The sequence below is a fragment of the Anomaloglossus baeobatrachus genome, chromosome 5 (genome assembly GCF_048569485.1).
Source record: "Anomaloglossus baeobatrachus isolate aAnoBae1 chromosome 5, aAnoBae1.hap1, whole genome shotgun sequence".
Classification (NCBI taxonomy): domain Eukaryota; kingdom Metazoa; phylum Chordata; class Amphibia; order Anura; family Aromobatidae; genus Anomaloglossus; species Anomaloglossus baeobatrachus.
In genome coordinates, this window is record NC_134357.1 from 325,859,376 (window position 1) to 325,875,331 (window position 15,956).

At 47.4% G+C, this 15,956-nt stretch overlaps 1 protein-coding gene across 2 annotated transcripts in view; it reads right to left on the reverse strand.

Moving 5' to 3' along the window:
* The window catches only part of LOC142311403 (protein-glutamine gamma-glutamyltransferase E-like), a 141,736-nt gene that overhangs the window by 70,278 nt on the left and 55,502 nt on the right, over positions 1-15,956 (reverse strand). For both annotated transcript variants that reach the window (XM_075349792.1, XM_075349790.1), the window contains exons 4-5: positions 13,869-13,987; positions 1,330-1,458 (exon numbers count right to left, since the gene is read on the reverse strand). In XM_075349792.1, the coding sequence (XP_075205907.1) occupies positions 1,330-1,458; positions 13,869-13,987 (248 nt within the window). The remainder of the gene's footprint in view (positions 1-1,329; positions 1,459-13,868; positions 13,988-15,956) is intronic.

A 15,956-nucleotide genomic window follows, 5' to 3' on the forward strand; every position in this document is an offset into this window, starting at 1 on the left:
ACTATCTCTGGCAGTGGTCATGTGACAGGAGGGGAAATAAGAAGGGTGTGGTGTCTTGCCATTGGCTGTAGCTGAACGCTGGCAACTTCAGCTGGAAGACACATGCCACCCACAGTCAGCCAGCGGTACTGCAGATCCCAAGCTAACCCAGCCCAGTGGATGATCGGAGCCTGCGCCCACCACTGGCATCGACTCCTCTCCCATCACCAGCACCATCCATGGCAGGAACACGCCGTTGCCTGGTGATCGGAGCAGAAGTCGCAGGAGCAGACTCCGGCGGTGACGTAACATTAGGACAGTGAGTAAGGTATGGATCGTTGTGGGACCCTCTGCTTGGATTACGCCGGACTCGGATTTGATTTTTCTTTCCAATACATTTGTGAAAGAGGGAATGTTTTGGGGAGTGTTTTTTCAAATAAAAATTTGTCATCTATTTTTTTTTATTACTGACTGGGTTAGTAATGTCGGGTATCTGATAGATGCTGTGACATCACAAACCCCAGGGCTTGATGCCAGGTGACATTACACAGCTGGTATCAACCCCATATATTACCCCATTTGCCACAGCACCAGGGCATTCTGGATGAGCTGGGACTCTTGCATCTAATGGATGCGGCAATTCCAGGCGGCTGCTGGCTGATATTTTTAGGCTGCGGGGCTCCCAATAGTGTGGGTCTCGCCAGTCTGAGAATACCAGCCAGCAGCTGTGAGGCTTTATCTTGGCTGGTATCAAAATTGGGGGGACCGCATGCTGTTTTTTTTTACTTATTTAGTTATTTATTGTACTGTACGATATAGACCCACCCACTGGCTTCTGTAATTGGTTGCAGTCAGACAGCTGTCACTCAGCATGGGGAGGTTTCTGACTGCAAGCAATTACAGATGCCGGTGAGCAGGGAAACAGTGAATATGACATGAGCCTAATGAGCAGCCGGCTTCGAAAGAACAAAGAGTTGCCACGGCAGCACTGTGACAGCTGTGCCGGTGATCAGTGAGTATGTAGCGGTTGCTCCTACCCTTTTGCGCCAGATTCTGCTCCCCATAGACCTTATATGGGGCCAGACACCCTGGCCAGACACCCTGGACTGTATGTAACCCTCCTTTCGTTTTATTTGCGGTTCGCAAAAAAACGGAAGTCACACGAATGACACATGGACCGTTTATGGAACCGAACGAGACGGATGTGGTTGTCACACGGATGCATCCGTGGAAAATCAGGACCGTTTTTTGTGGACCGCAACGTCGCTTGAATGTAGCCTACAGTAATATAGAGGATATCAATGACTACTAATATCATTAAAGAAAATTTTGCAAATCTGAGTCACTTACTATGCCACTGAGAACTCTGCAGACATATGAAGGGTCATTGCGCTTCCTTACATCGTCCTGAGGATTTCTTTTGAAGTTTAAAGATGAATCCAGAAGAACAAAGGTGATATACAGAATATTTTCCTCAAACTAAAGAAAGGAATATCAAGAGTTAATGCAGTAGAATTAGCATCATATCATAGTAAACTGAGATAAAGCTCTTTAAAACTGCAAATTTAGTACCAAAAGCTATGTTTTACTGTGTAATGTTTTAGAAATCCTCAAGAAAAATGCTCCAGTCTATGGAGAGAAACATGGCAATCAAATAATGTGTTGTCAGAAATGATTTATTGTTCTTGCTAATGAATAGCCTAATAATCTATAACAGTTGGTTAAAGGGAAGGTGTCGTGCCCCTCCAAAAAATGGCAATAACTGAAAAAATGTAAAGTATTAATAATTTGTTTAAATACTATTATTTGTTTTTCATTGAGCAAAATATAAAAAAATAAAATAAAAATTGATATTTTCTACTCTTAAACACTAGGGGGAGCAGCTGCTGAAATCCTACTAAAATTCTACTCTAGAATTAGCCTGGATTACAGCTGCAGTAAAGTGGGCAGAATCTGCTCTCCTGTGTGTGATGTCACCCCACTGCCAATCTGGGTATTTCCAAAAGGAAAAGAAAGGAAAGGTGAAGTGTATGGACACAGTGCGTAGCCATTTTGTTGGTGACCACAAATGTTTGTCACCAAGGATAGCTACATAGTGCTCCCCACATAATGCTCTGCTTGCCCCGGTCCAGCAATGCTCTGCCGCATACATGCCCACCCGCAATGAACTGCCAGTTATCCAATACCAGGGATGGCTGAAGAGGTCTAATGGTCCCCTTAGCCCCAGTGCCGGTGTGGTGACCTGGTGACTTCTTTCCCCTGCACCTGTCTCTGGTTGGTGGGTCCCCGTGGTTTGGAGCGTCTGGGGGTCGCCTCCTTGTAGTCTTTCAGTCTCTTGTCCGTACAGCGGGCAGTTTGAACCCTGTAGGGTCGGTGTTCCGTTCCAGTCCCTGGTTCTCCCATCACTGCTGGTGCCCCGGACTTTACGGTCAGTGAGGTCCTGGATGGTCCCCTCACTGTGCAGATTTTATCAGGTCTGCCTGGATCGTTTGCCTGACCTAAGGCTCTGTACCCCATCGGTGCTATGGTTCCAGAAGTACTTCGCTGTACTCCACCGGCAATCACTTGTCTGGGCCCACAGGTCACCGCTACACTCTCCTGTCAGTACGGTTACGTCCGTCTCCTCTCACATCCACTTACTGGCTGTCTGACCTCTCCTCCCTGGCTGTCGTCTAGTGGATCGGTTCCACCCCTAGGAGGCCTTCCATTGGGTCCAACCCTAGTCTGTCACCAGTCCTTGGGGAAGGGGAAAACAGGGATTATAATGTACTTTGGTGTTACAGACACTGGTCTTCTGGGTCCCTGGAGGTAGGATCTGCATCTTTTTCAGAATGCAGTACCTTGTAGCTCCTGATGGCTTGAGGTGCGCTACACATTATACTGTTTGAAGGACCATGGCGGTGCATTTTAAAGGGGTGGTTCACCCATATTTTTTATTGTCCAGATCGATATTATATTGAGAAACAATGTTTCTCTCAAATACCTTGTGTTGGAAATAGTGCCTGTGAGAGGCGCTATTACAGACCGCTGATCCCGCTCCAGTGACGTCTCCGTCAAGTGCTGCACACGTCACATCCGTGCAGCCGGCTATATTCTTCCTCACTCACTGAGCTGTGAGCAGTGTTTCACCGCTGTCACATCTGCTCCCTGCTCCCCCCTCCCTCCTCCCCCTCCCACCTTCCCTCCCTCCTCCCTCACAGCACAGCGCGTCGCGTCTCTTGCTTGCAGCGAAGAATGCAGCCGGCTGCACGGATGTGACGTGTGCAGCACTTGACGGAGACGTCCCTGGAGCAGGATCAGCGGTCTGCAATAGCGCCTCTCACAGGCACTATTGCCAATACAAGGTATTTGAGTGAAACATTGTTTCTCAATATAATATCGATCTGGACAATAAAAAATATGGGTGAACCACCCTTTTAATATATGAAGGACTATGGAGTGCATTATAATATACGGAGGACTATGGGGAGAGCATTATACTATATGAGGACAATGGGGTGCATTACAGTATAGGGAGGACTATGGAGTGCATTATACTATATGGAGGACTACTGGATGCATTGGAAGTCAATATGAGGCCTATTATACTATATGGAGGACTATGATGGTGCATTATACTATATGGAGGGTGCTGTGGGGCCCATTTTACTATATGAAGTACTATGGCGTACATTATTATGGGGTGCATCATTATGGAAGTTAATATGGGGTCCGTTATAGTATATGAAGGATTATGGGGGGGTACAAAATACTATATGGAAGATTATGTGGGGCCAATTATATTATATGGAAGGATATGTGAGGGCTATGATAATATTTGGAGGGCTATGTGGAGGCTATTATGCTATTTTGAGGGCTATGTGCGGGCTGCTATAATATTTGGAGAGCTATAAAGGAGCCTTTATATTTTATGGGGAGCTATTTGAGCGCTGTGTTGGAGGCCACTATACAGCGTAAAGAGGTGGGGGGGCCATTATACTGTATGGATGGCTGTGTGGGTGTCACAGATTGGGATCATACTGTTTTGGGGTCAACACACTTTGTCGCAGTAGTTGAGGGGGGTACAGTAGGGTCATCACACTGTGCATGTGGAGGATACATGAGAGGAATTCACTGAGGGAGTATCATGAAGTTTGTGGGGCATTTTGTTGGCATCATACCTTATGGGTGCAATGAAAGGGGAACCTAGGGGCTTCAGCAGGAGGAAAATTACATTGGTTGTGAGACATGTTCTTATGTGACGCAGCCAAAAATGAATCATTCTTCTTTTTGGGGGGACAATTAGAACTTCTACTATGGGGCCCCATGATTTCTTTGTACGCCCCTGACTAGTGTGATCACCAATGTACACACTCTGTGTCCTTTGCTTAAGCTCTGCTATAGGCCACGTTCAAATGTTCAGTATTTGGTGAGTTATTTACCTCGGTATTTGTCAGCCAACATCAGAAATAGAATATTCAGAGAAAAAGTACGATAGAAACACAAGAACCACTTCTGCATTTTTTTCCAACTCCTGGTTTTGGCTTATAAATACTAAGGTAAAATACTGACCAAATACTGAATGTGTGAATATGGCCATAGGCTGAGCTTCAAAGAAGTCTGTGATTTATGCTATATGATCCAATACTGTGTTATTGCAGTATATTATAAGCACTCACAGGTTGAAGTCCCCTAAAGGGACTAAAAACTAAGGAAAAAAATTAAAAAAACAATATTTAAAAGAATATAAATATAAAAAAGTTTTAAATCTCTGCCCTTTACACAGATTTAGGGCTTAAGGCCGCTTTACACGCAACGACATCGCTAACGCGATGTCGTTGGGGTCACGGAGTTTGTGACGCACATCCACCCTCGTTAGCAACGTTGTTGCATGTGACACGTACGAGTGACTGCTAACGAGCAAAAAAACTCACCTTATCGTTTATCGTTGCTCGTTGACACGCTGTCTAGTTCCCAAATATCGTTACTGCTGCAGGTACGATGTTGTTCGTCGTTCCTGCGGCAGCACACATCGCTGTGTGTGACACCGCAGGAACGAGGAACTTCACCTTACCTGCAGCCACCAGCAATGAGGAAGGAAGGAGGTGGGTGGGATGTTATGCCCCACTCATCTCCGCCCCTCCGCTTCTATTGGGCAGCCGCTTAGTGATGTCGCTATGACGCCGAACAAACCGCCCCCTTAGAAAGGAGGCGGTTCGCCGGCCACAGCGACGTCGCTAGGCAGGTAAGTAGTGTGACGGGTCCGAGCGATGTTGTGCGCCACGGGCAGCGATTTGCCCGTGACACACAACCGACGGGGGCGGGTACGCATGCTAGCGATCTCGCTAGCGAGATCACAGCGTGTAAAGCGGCCTTATGTCATACGATTGAAGATTCAAGAGAGAGAATAGGGCCAATAATATTAATGACACTCGTCTCAGACTTTGATCAGAGCGTGAACCGAGTGTTGGTTTACTGTGAGCTCATGTGAGGAGAAGCTGGAGAACATAATAAAGTGCTATCCGATAAAACATGATAGCACTCAGCCGTGTTATGCGCTCATCTAAGCGAACCCTTAAAGATGTCCTTTCACAACTTTGACCTACTAAACTGTAAATTCATGCACATACTGTACTTGCAGAATAGTGGCTAAAAATGTTTGTTTTTTTTGTTCACATTATCTTCATTCTGTTATGGAGATGGAGGATGCTAAAATTACTGACACTTACAGTGTTTACATTATTAAAGGGGTTATCTGGCTTATTTTGCTTATTTTTTCATATCACTATTGGGCTACATAGAAGAATGTAGGTAAATAGCAACTAACTACCTGCCCTGTTGTCAGCTCCTCTCTCCAGGCTCAAAGCGGTCATGCGGTCATGTGACCGCTTCTGCTCGTATTTCGCTGCTTCCTGTGATGTCACGTTGACAGGTGCAGGAAGTTGTTGACAGGCATCATAGCCGACGTCATGTTGCCGCCCTGCTGCCAACCAAGTACAGTGCAATGCAGCCTCCGCCCCTCTCATCCTCCCCAGCCCCCTCCTCACATTCCGTACTCACCCCTGCACCCTCCGTGCGCTGCTATCTGTGCACTGCACTGTATGTGCTGGGGCCCTGGACAAACAAGGGGGCCCACTCGCTGTCAGCGATACCGTCAGCGCTATTTGCCCGATGGTGTTACCAGCCCTATATGATGTTTGGAGCCCAGATATCTGTCTCCCGCCTTCCCCATGCGCTCTCTTCTCCCGTGCGCTGTCTGTCTGCATTCTGTCATTAGCACAGCTTCCTGAGCTCCTGGCTTTTCAATACTGCCGGGAGCAAAGACCAGGGACGTCACCTGACACCAGGGCTGCCACTAGGAATTTCAGGGCCCCATACTGGCAAAAGTTCAGGGCCCCCTTGAGGCTCTGCACCAGCTCCGCCTCCACACAGCTCCGCCTCCGCCCAGCTCCGCCTCCACCCCAGCTCCGCCTCCACTCCAGCTCCGCGAATCTTCCATAGTCCCACCGCCACTCTTGGAAAAACTTCACTTCTGCACCACAACCTCACCAATCACACATTAACCCTTTACATTGAACACCGTATCACACACGCAGCCATTTTGTTTTGGCCAAAATATTTTTTTAAGCTTGCCACCACGACAACGTAGACTCTTTTGGCCGGGCCCTACTTTACGCTAACTTTTTTTTTTTTTCTTTTTAAATCTAACTTCTTTGGTATATATTTATTTTTGATATATCTATTTTTTTTTCTTTAAGGGAATGTGTCACATACAGTTTTTAAAGTAATTGAAACCAAATTGTGATAATGCAGACTTGTGGATTTAGACCTAACAACCCCTTCAAAGGGAATCTGTCACCAGGTTTTAACACCTAATCTGAGCGCAGCACAACAGAGGGGAAGAGATCCTGATTCCAGCAATTGTCACTTATTGGGCTGCTTAGTATAGTTTTGATAACATCACTGGTTAATCAGCAGGAGATTATCATTACAGGGCTACTCGTCATGCTGCAGGTTGTCCAGCATATTCATGAGGTCTGTATAATTGCTAAATCTGCAGCAGAGAAAACATTTGTTTTATCACAATGAAAGCAAACAGCCCAGTAAGTGACACTGCTGGAATTAGAATATTTGTTTCTACTTTATGCTGCTCTCAGATGGGGGAGCAAAAACCTGCTGACAGATTCACTTTAAGGCTCTTTCAGCAGATAGATAGAATCATAGATAGATAGATGGATATGTGGCGCCCCTGAGGCTTTAGTCACCACAGGGACTGCACCTCACTTAAGGTGCAGTACTCATCCTGGATCCAGAGGAGGTCGGTACCAGTTCCACAACACAAACTCATATACACAACCAGGTTGCTCTCCCCAGTGGGGACCAGGCTAGGGTCGGGTCTTAAGGTAGTCACCAAACATGGGGGGCAGCCACCCACTAGTGACAGGGAACCGGGGGGAGGAGCAGCCACCAGGGGGAGTTAGGAGCTTACACAACAGTTAGGGTGTTCTCCAGCAGGAGAGAACAGGAGAGGGACTGGTGCGGTTCAGGGTGCAGAGCTTTAGGGTGGAACAGACTTCACGTTGTATCACCAGAATCTGCAGGACAGGGGGACTGCAAGTCCCTCTGACCACCACGAGATCCCGGAGCACAGTGCCACATAGGGTCCCGAGTCGTGATTACAGTCAAGCCCCACAGCGGCCCCGCGTCACCTACACACGGGACAGGAGCTAACACTATACAAATCGTGCTCCCCATGCAGTATCAGGCCACGGGGATCCATCTTTAAAGGCGCAAGAAGCAAGAGCCCATCGACCACCGTACCGGTTTTAACCTCCAACGGATCTGGGATCAGCTGGGGCCAATCACGGCTGGAACCACAGCAGCTGATTCAGCCTTTTGATTGCCGTCGCCCAGCACTTTGGCGCCAACGGCCACTACTCTTCTCATCATCCTCCCTGGGGCCTCACTCCACCTGTGGGGGGCAGAACCATCTTTGCTGCAACACCATCCGCCCCGAAGGACAGCGACAGCAGCGACGGCTAATCCCTGGCCACGTACCACAGGTGGCATCACAAGACTATCATCCTCATCATTCCCCCACCATCATCCAAATCCACTTTTATTGTACAGCTCGGGACCACGAAGCTGGGCAGGGCCACCTGTGACATCCCCCTGACCCGACATCAGCGACCCGGTGACGAGTAACATTTAACCCCTGCCCCGTAGGTGCTACATATAGATGAGACGGATAGCCAGAGGGACGGATAGCCAGAGGGACGGACAGCCAGAGGGATGGACAGCCAGAGGGACGGACAGCCAGAGGGATGGACAGCCAGAGGGACGGACAGCCAGAGATGGACAGCCAGAGAGACGGACAGCCAGGAGACGGATGGACAGAGGGACGGACGGACGGACAGATGGACGGACAGAGGGACGGACGGACAGTGGGTCGGACAGAGGGACGGACGGACAGAGAGACGGATAGATGGTGGGGGGATCACAGCAGGTGGGGGGGGATCACAGCAGGTGGGGGATCACAGCAGGTGGAGGCGTCACAGCAGGTGGAGTGGGTCACAGCAGGTGGGGGGGTCACAGCAGGTGGAGGTCACAGCAGGTGGGGGTGGGGTCACAACAGGTGGGGGGGTCACAGCAGGTGGGGAGATCACAGCAGATGAAGGAAGGTGGGAGACGGGGCAGCATATGAGGGAGGGGGGCAGCGGCTGATGGGGGAGGCGGTGGCAGATGGAGGGGACGCAGCAGATGGGTTCAGTGCCGCTGGATCAGGGGCAGTGACTGTTGCAGCCGGCGGCTGATGGGTGGGGGCTGGGGCAATGGCGGCGGCTGAAAGGAGACAGTGTCTTTAAACTTACCTATAACTCCCCTCACCTTCCACAGACGCCGGAGTGAAGCTGAGGGGGCGGTCACCGGCCCCAGATCCACAGTGATTGGAGAGATCGGCCACAAGGCTGGTCTCTCCCATCAGAGCTGGGGGCGGGTGAAACTGAGGTCACCCAGATCCGGCCAATGATTGGTGCTATAGCTGCACTGACCATGGCTGGATTTTAATGTTTCTGCCATTTTCAATGGCTTAAACATTACAGTGGCTGTGATTTGGCTGAGAGGCGTTCGTCAGCCAATCACAGCCTCCTTAGGTCCGGGGAGGAGACACCACCCCTCCTGAGGTCAGGCAGAGGGCCCCTCCTCCTCGAATCTAAGATATTTACAGCGATCGCAGCCTCCGGGGCCACGATCTCGCCATGACGTACTGGGTATGTCATGGGTCCTTAAGTACCAGGGAGTCATGATGTACCCAGTACGTCATAGGTCGCTAAGGGGTTAACACGTTTTCAGGCTCTAGGGGCCCGCTCCCGCTTAAGGCCCCTGCAGGTGCTGTCAGTGCAATGTCCCCGCCCCCTGCCGATGGGGCCCGGTGAGCAGAGAAATGAAAGGGGAGGGGCCTGGGCTGTCAGCGTGTCCAGACCCTGCCTCCTGCTCACTGCACGACCAGCCCTGCAAAATGTACTGTCAACGCCCCCTGCCCTGGGGCCCAGGGAGCCGAGGAATGAAAGGGGTGGGGCCTGTCAGCGTGTCCAGGCCCCCCTCCTGCTTGCTCACCGGGCCCAGTACAGGAGTTCCAGTAGTAATGCCCTGATGGCGGCCCTGCCTGACACCAGCAGTCAGCACCAATCTACTGCATCGCTGGGACACCACTCAGCTGTAAGGGAAGAGAACAGAGAGCATGAGGGGAGGAGACAGCGCAGGGAGAGGAGAGATCACGGGGAGAGAAGATAGAGCACAGAGAGATCGCAGGGGGAAAAGAGACAGCATTGGGGAGAGGAGTGGGATCACGGGGAGAGAAGAGAGAGACCGCAGGGGGGGAGTGTACGAGGGGGAATTGAATTATATACCATTATATACAGTATCTCCAGGTGTGTATGTACGTGTGTATGTGTGTGTGTGTGTATATATATGCATGTGTGTATATGAGTGCTCATATACTGTATATGTAGCGCCCCTGAAGCCATCAGGGAGCTTCAAGGTACTGTATCCCCACCAGGATGCAGAGCCTACCCCCTAGGGACCCAGAAGACCAGTGCCGGTAACACAAAAACACTCTCAAAAATCTCTGTTTTTCCACAACATTCCCCCATAGAATGGTACCAGGCTAGGGTCGGACTACTGGATGGCCGCCTAGAGGTGGAGCCAATCCAGTTCACTAGTTGACCAGGTGGGAGGGGCAGACAGTGGACAGTCAGAGTTAGTCAGTCGGAGTTAGACAGTGACAGGGAACGGGAGCAGATGCTCTGACAAGAGTGAACAGTGACCTGGGGGCCCAGGCGGTTAGTTGCCGGTGGAGTACTCCCGGAACTATGCAGCAACGGGGTACAGGACCCTAGGTCAGGTAGAAGCTCCAGGCAGGCCTGATAACACCTGCACAGTGAGGGGGCCATCAAGGACCTCATTGACCTTGAAGTTCGGGACTCAGTAGCACCGGGAGAACTGGGGACAGGACCAGAGACTCCAACCCCACAGGGTTCACGCTACCGTCATACGGACTGCAGTAGAAGACCACCGGGAGGAGACCCCCAGTTGCTCTATGCCACGGGGACCCACCAACACAAAGACAGGTGTAGGGGAAGAAGGCACCAGGTTACTATACTGGCATTGGGACTAAGGGGACCTAAAGGTGAAACCAGTCAGCTTCGGGTGACCAGTTACCACCAGAAAGCGAGTAAAGAACCAGTTGCACTGAAACCCTCTTGTGTGGCCTACCTTCTTCCGACACCCGTCACGTCACCTACCCTCTGGGGCCCAGCCCTGCTTACGGAGGGCATAAAATCCAGGCTGCCACTAACACCAGCCCCAGTAGTGAACATGGTGCAGCGGCGGCTCCATCTACCGTATATAGCCGCAACAACGCAAGTGGCGTCATGTGTAAACATTATTCTAATCCCCTGTAAATATTCCCCTTTTCAAAAATCACCCAGGGCACGGGACCGGGCAATGGCCACCAAAGTGACAATCCCCAGCTATACACCGCCCAGGACAGAGTACTCCATAACCCTGGCCGACACATATATATATTTGGGTGTGCAGGCGCATGTGTGTATGTATGTGTGTGTATATATATATATATATATATATATATATGCATATGTACTGTACATATCTATATATCTATCTATATCTATATATATATATACTGTACATATCTATATATATCTATCTATATATATATATATATATATATATTTATATATATATATATATATATATATATATATATATATATATATATATATATACAGTATATATAAATAAAACACACAATGTGTATATATCTCCTATAGACTCACATTAGGTGCTATATATAGTTTTCATTACACAGTGCTCATTTATCTAGGTGTAGTGATGTGTCGGTCGCGAACGATCCGACACAAAGATCCTGCTCCCTGCTGTGACTGACAGAAGCCGGATCCCCAGTGAGAGCCACTAAATGCTTTTAACGGCGCTCACTGGGTGTAAAATTTGGGTGTTTGGTCAGCAAAACACCACACACCTGAACAAAATCCCACCCACTTGCAAGTTAATTGGCTCGTTGTGTGTGGGCAGGGTTTAGCCGTGGTTGGACGTGGTTTCGGCGGCATTAACACAAGCTTAAATATGTGTTTACCTGTGGTGAACACATATTTAATATGGAGCAATGAACGATCCAAAAGATCCGTCTCTTTTTGATGAGCGGAGCCAAGGGAACCGGATCACCAAAAAGAGCCGGACTGCCCATCACTATTAGGTGCTGGGGTAGATTACTGACAGGCAATGATTGTGCAGAGTGTGGACAGAGGGCAGGGCTGGACAGTGAGGCCGGTGCCAGCTCTGACTGTGAGGTTTGACAAACAAGCACAGGAAGATGTCATGTTTGGTTGAGCTGCAGGTAAATAAAGTGGCTGTAGAGAAAAAGTGATAATTCAGGAAGAACAAAAGTTAGAAACAAAAAAAATAAATAATATATGGGTGTTATAAAATGACAATACAACGCAGCTTAGCTTAAAAAAAATGGATTTTGTGGTCAGACAACTTCTTTAAGTCTTTTATCAATTAACTGGGTGTTTCGTTCAGTTCAGCTTTGTGGGTGAGTAGTACTTTCTTTCCACTATGCCCACAGAGCTGAACTAAATGAAACACCCAGTTAATTGATAAAAGACTTAACACAATGTGCCAGTATTTTCAGCATCCTGCATCTCCACAACAGAATGGAGATAATGTGAACAGAAAAAAATAGGTTTTATCTACTATTCTGATACTATGTGCATGAATCGACAGTTTACAATGTCAAAAGTTGTTAAAGGTCCATTTTAAAATAATGAAGCAAACAAATAATAATTGTAAGAGAATATGTAACTTAGGATGTCTGACATCTGCATGAATAACTTTGTAAAAAGGACGATAATATCTTTGAACTTTTATTGTAGACTAGGCAATGGAGGTTAAATGGAATTTGTCAGCAGATTTTTGCAATGTAACCTGAGAACAGCATGAGGTAGGGGCTGAGTCACTTATTACAGTGATGTGCCACTTATTCGGCTGTGTGCCGTTGTTCTATTCAATAACTGTTTTATCAGCAGGAAATTATCACAGCTTGTACTAGGTGCCTAATGAGACCTCGTCCGACCACACCCCCAGGACTGATTAGTAGCCAATATGCAATGTACAGAAAGCTATGGTATGGGCGGGGTTAGCATTCTGAGCTCTGCTACATTTCAAAAGTTTGCATGTGTCACAACTGCAGCACCCAGTAATCTAAATGATACATTGCTGGAATCAGGGTCTCTTTTCCTACATTATGCTGATCTCCGATTAGCCCTGATGACAAATTCCCTTTAACAGAAACTCAAAGACATGGGGTGTTACCTCTTGGGGTTGGAAAAAGTGTCATTCCTGACTCCAGGGCCTCATTGATTTACACTTCAGAGGATTGGCAGATGGACCTAAATTATTCAAACTAGATAGTCCCTATACTTTAGGAGATGCTAGAAAATGACCTATTTAATGTTCATTGTACCTGCCCCCTTATCTCACTGTTCAGATAAAGGCCTGACATTTATTTAGTAAAATAACCAGAGGTCCTGGAAACCTGAGCCTATTATTGGAGATAGAAAAAAAATTCAACAATTGAAAAGGGTTGACATGCTTGGGATCAGCAAAGTCACTTATTCTCCTTCCCTCAAGGAAACAGAAGAGTTTCTGTAGATGGACACATAGCTATTTTCTGTTATTTCTCCTTTTTAAATCATTTTTCCTATTTGTATGTCTCCTTATTTTGTCTGTTTTTACTCATTTTTCTTATAAGCACTGTACTTTTTATAATAAAGGTTAAAACTTTTATATTGATGACCATCAATTTTAGTTGGATAAGGCCGGTTTCACACATCTGGCTTTTTGCCGGTTTTGCGGATAAGTCGCACGCCAGTACAGTGTATACAGGTCAATGGTAGCGTGACAAGCATGTGACCGGAGCATGTGACCCGGAAGTTGCGGCGCTGCCACTCTACTGTATCATACTGTACTGGCGTGTGCCAAATCTGCCAAACTAGCGATAAGCCGGATGTGTGAAACTAGCCTAACCTCTTAAACCTTTTGCAGTGGCCCCACTATGATTATAACCTTGGTTTACCTTGGGTGTTCTCGGATTACTCTCTGCTGTCCGACATGATTATACACAGTATTTTCTTATCTTTCCTATGACATGATACCACACATCTGTCAGCCTGTGCTTTGCATTATACATTAATGGTACTTTCTGACATATCCACTGGGTTCTATAGACTTATACAGTCAATCGTATACTAAAAGCATTTAAAGCAAAAGAACACAATTCCAGTATTGCCTCTTTGGTCCCTGCTATTTACCTGTCCATAGTCCCACGGGACTGCATTTGGTTTTGCGGGATCACCAACACAAATAAGACCAAAGTGTTGCAAAACATATTCGTCTCTCTCATCTTGATTTGATAGATATACACTGTCATCTGAAAGAGAATGAAGATTGCGTGTCATCATTACAACAAGCCGGACCTGTTCTTATGTTTACCTGCAATGTATTTGTCATGAAGTTTGTAAAAATAGAAAAGCAACAATTTCCGACAATGAGTCATAAATCTGAACAGATAGCAGAAATGATTATGCCATGAAAGTATATGCTCCTGCATAAATTACTGTACAGGAATGGAGATTGATGGCAGCCCTGACTGGCAAATGAACAGTCCGTGCCGCTGATTATTGTGTTGACAAGCTAGGTATTGCAATGGGCAGGCACCACGTATGACACAGCAACTGGAATCTGAACTGTAATTTAAGTGTAAATGTGCTCCTCTGTCACAAATCACAAATTCATCAAAAATACTGCCAACCAAAGTGCCGCCACATATTATCCGGTACTTTGTCATGCAATTAGACGTTGAATTTACCTTTAATCTAATGATATCAGATGACAGTTGTTAACAAGGAAAACTGTTGAAAATGGAACATCTGGGTTGAGCACAACAGATCAGTCTAAACCCTAATTAGAGAATGTGAACCCTAAGGGGTACTTTGCACACTGCGACATCGCTAGCCAATGGTAGCGATGCCGAGCGTGATAGTCCCCGCCCCCGTCGCAGATGCGATCTCTTGTGATAGCTGCCGTAGCGAACATTATTGCTACGGCAGCTTCACACGCACTTACCTGCCCTGTGACGTCGCTCTGGCTGGTGACCAGCCTCCTTCCTAAGGGGGCGGGTCGTGCGGCGTCACAGCGACGTCACACGGCAGGCGGCCAATAGAAGCGGAGGGGCGGAGATGAGCGGGACGTAAACATTCCGCCCACTTCCTTCCTTCCTCATTGCAAGCGGGACGCAGGTAAGGAGATGTTCCTCGCTCCTGCGGCTTCATACACAGCGATGTGTGCTGCCGCAGGAACGAGGAACAATATCGTACCTGTCGCTGCAGTGAAATTATGGAAATGAACGACGTGACACAGCTCACCGATTTTTGGCTGTTTCACGCTTGTGCATCTTCTCTCCTAGGCTTTACACGTTGCGACGTCGTTACCGGTGCCGGATGTGCATCACTTTCGATTTGACCCCGACGATATCGCAGTAGCGATGTCGCAACGTGCAAAGTACCCCTTAAGGACCCCCCTTAAGATTGGTGGCACCAGATGCCCAGTTTACTTGTTGACTGAAGGTGCATGAACTCAACCAGTCATGATGGTAGTGGCCTGATAATATGTGGAATCATCAGTAGGGATGTACATAGAAATCATGGGATCATATAGCAGAAGTTCTAATTGCCTACTCCAAAATAAGTACATAAATTATAAAAACATATCTCACAACTTTACAGCCCTTACAAAGTAATCCTCCTATTGAAGCCCCTAGAGTCCATTTTCATTGCACCTATAAAGTATGATGCCAAAAAAGATGCCCAAAAACACTGTATATAACCCCACACTAAATTCTTATACAGCATCCTCCACATGTCACTATGATGACCTTACTGTAGCCAACCTCAACTACCCCAGCAAAGTATAGTGACCCCGACACAGTATAATCCCCATCTGTGAACACCACACAGCCCTCTATGCAGTATAAGAGGCAAACATAAAGAATAACGGCCCCTGCACCTCTTCCCACTGTATAGTGGCCCCAACTAGCCTTTCAAACAGTATAAAAACTCCTTCATAGCCCTCAAAATATTATAATGACTTCTACTTAGCCTTCCAAATATTATAAATGACCCCATATAGCATTCCATATAGTATAATTGGCCCCACATAGTTCTCCAAATATAATATTGTGCCCCATATAACCTCCATGTAGCATGTTGCACCCCGTAGTCCCTCATAGCATAATGCACCCCATAGTCATCCATATATAATGCACCCCTCGAGTCCTATGTAATGCACCCCCATTGTCCTACATATATTATAATGCACTCTCCATACATTGCAATGCACCC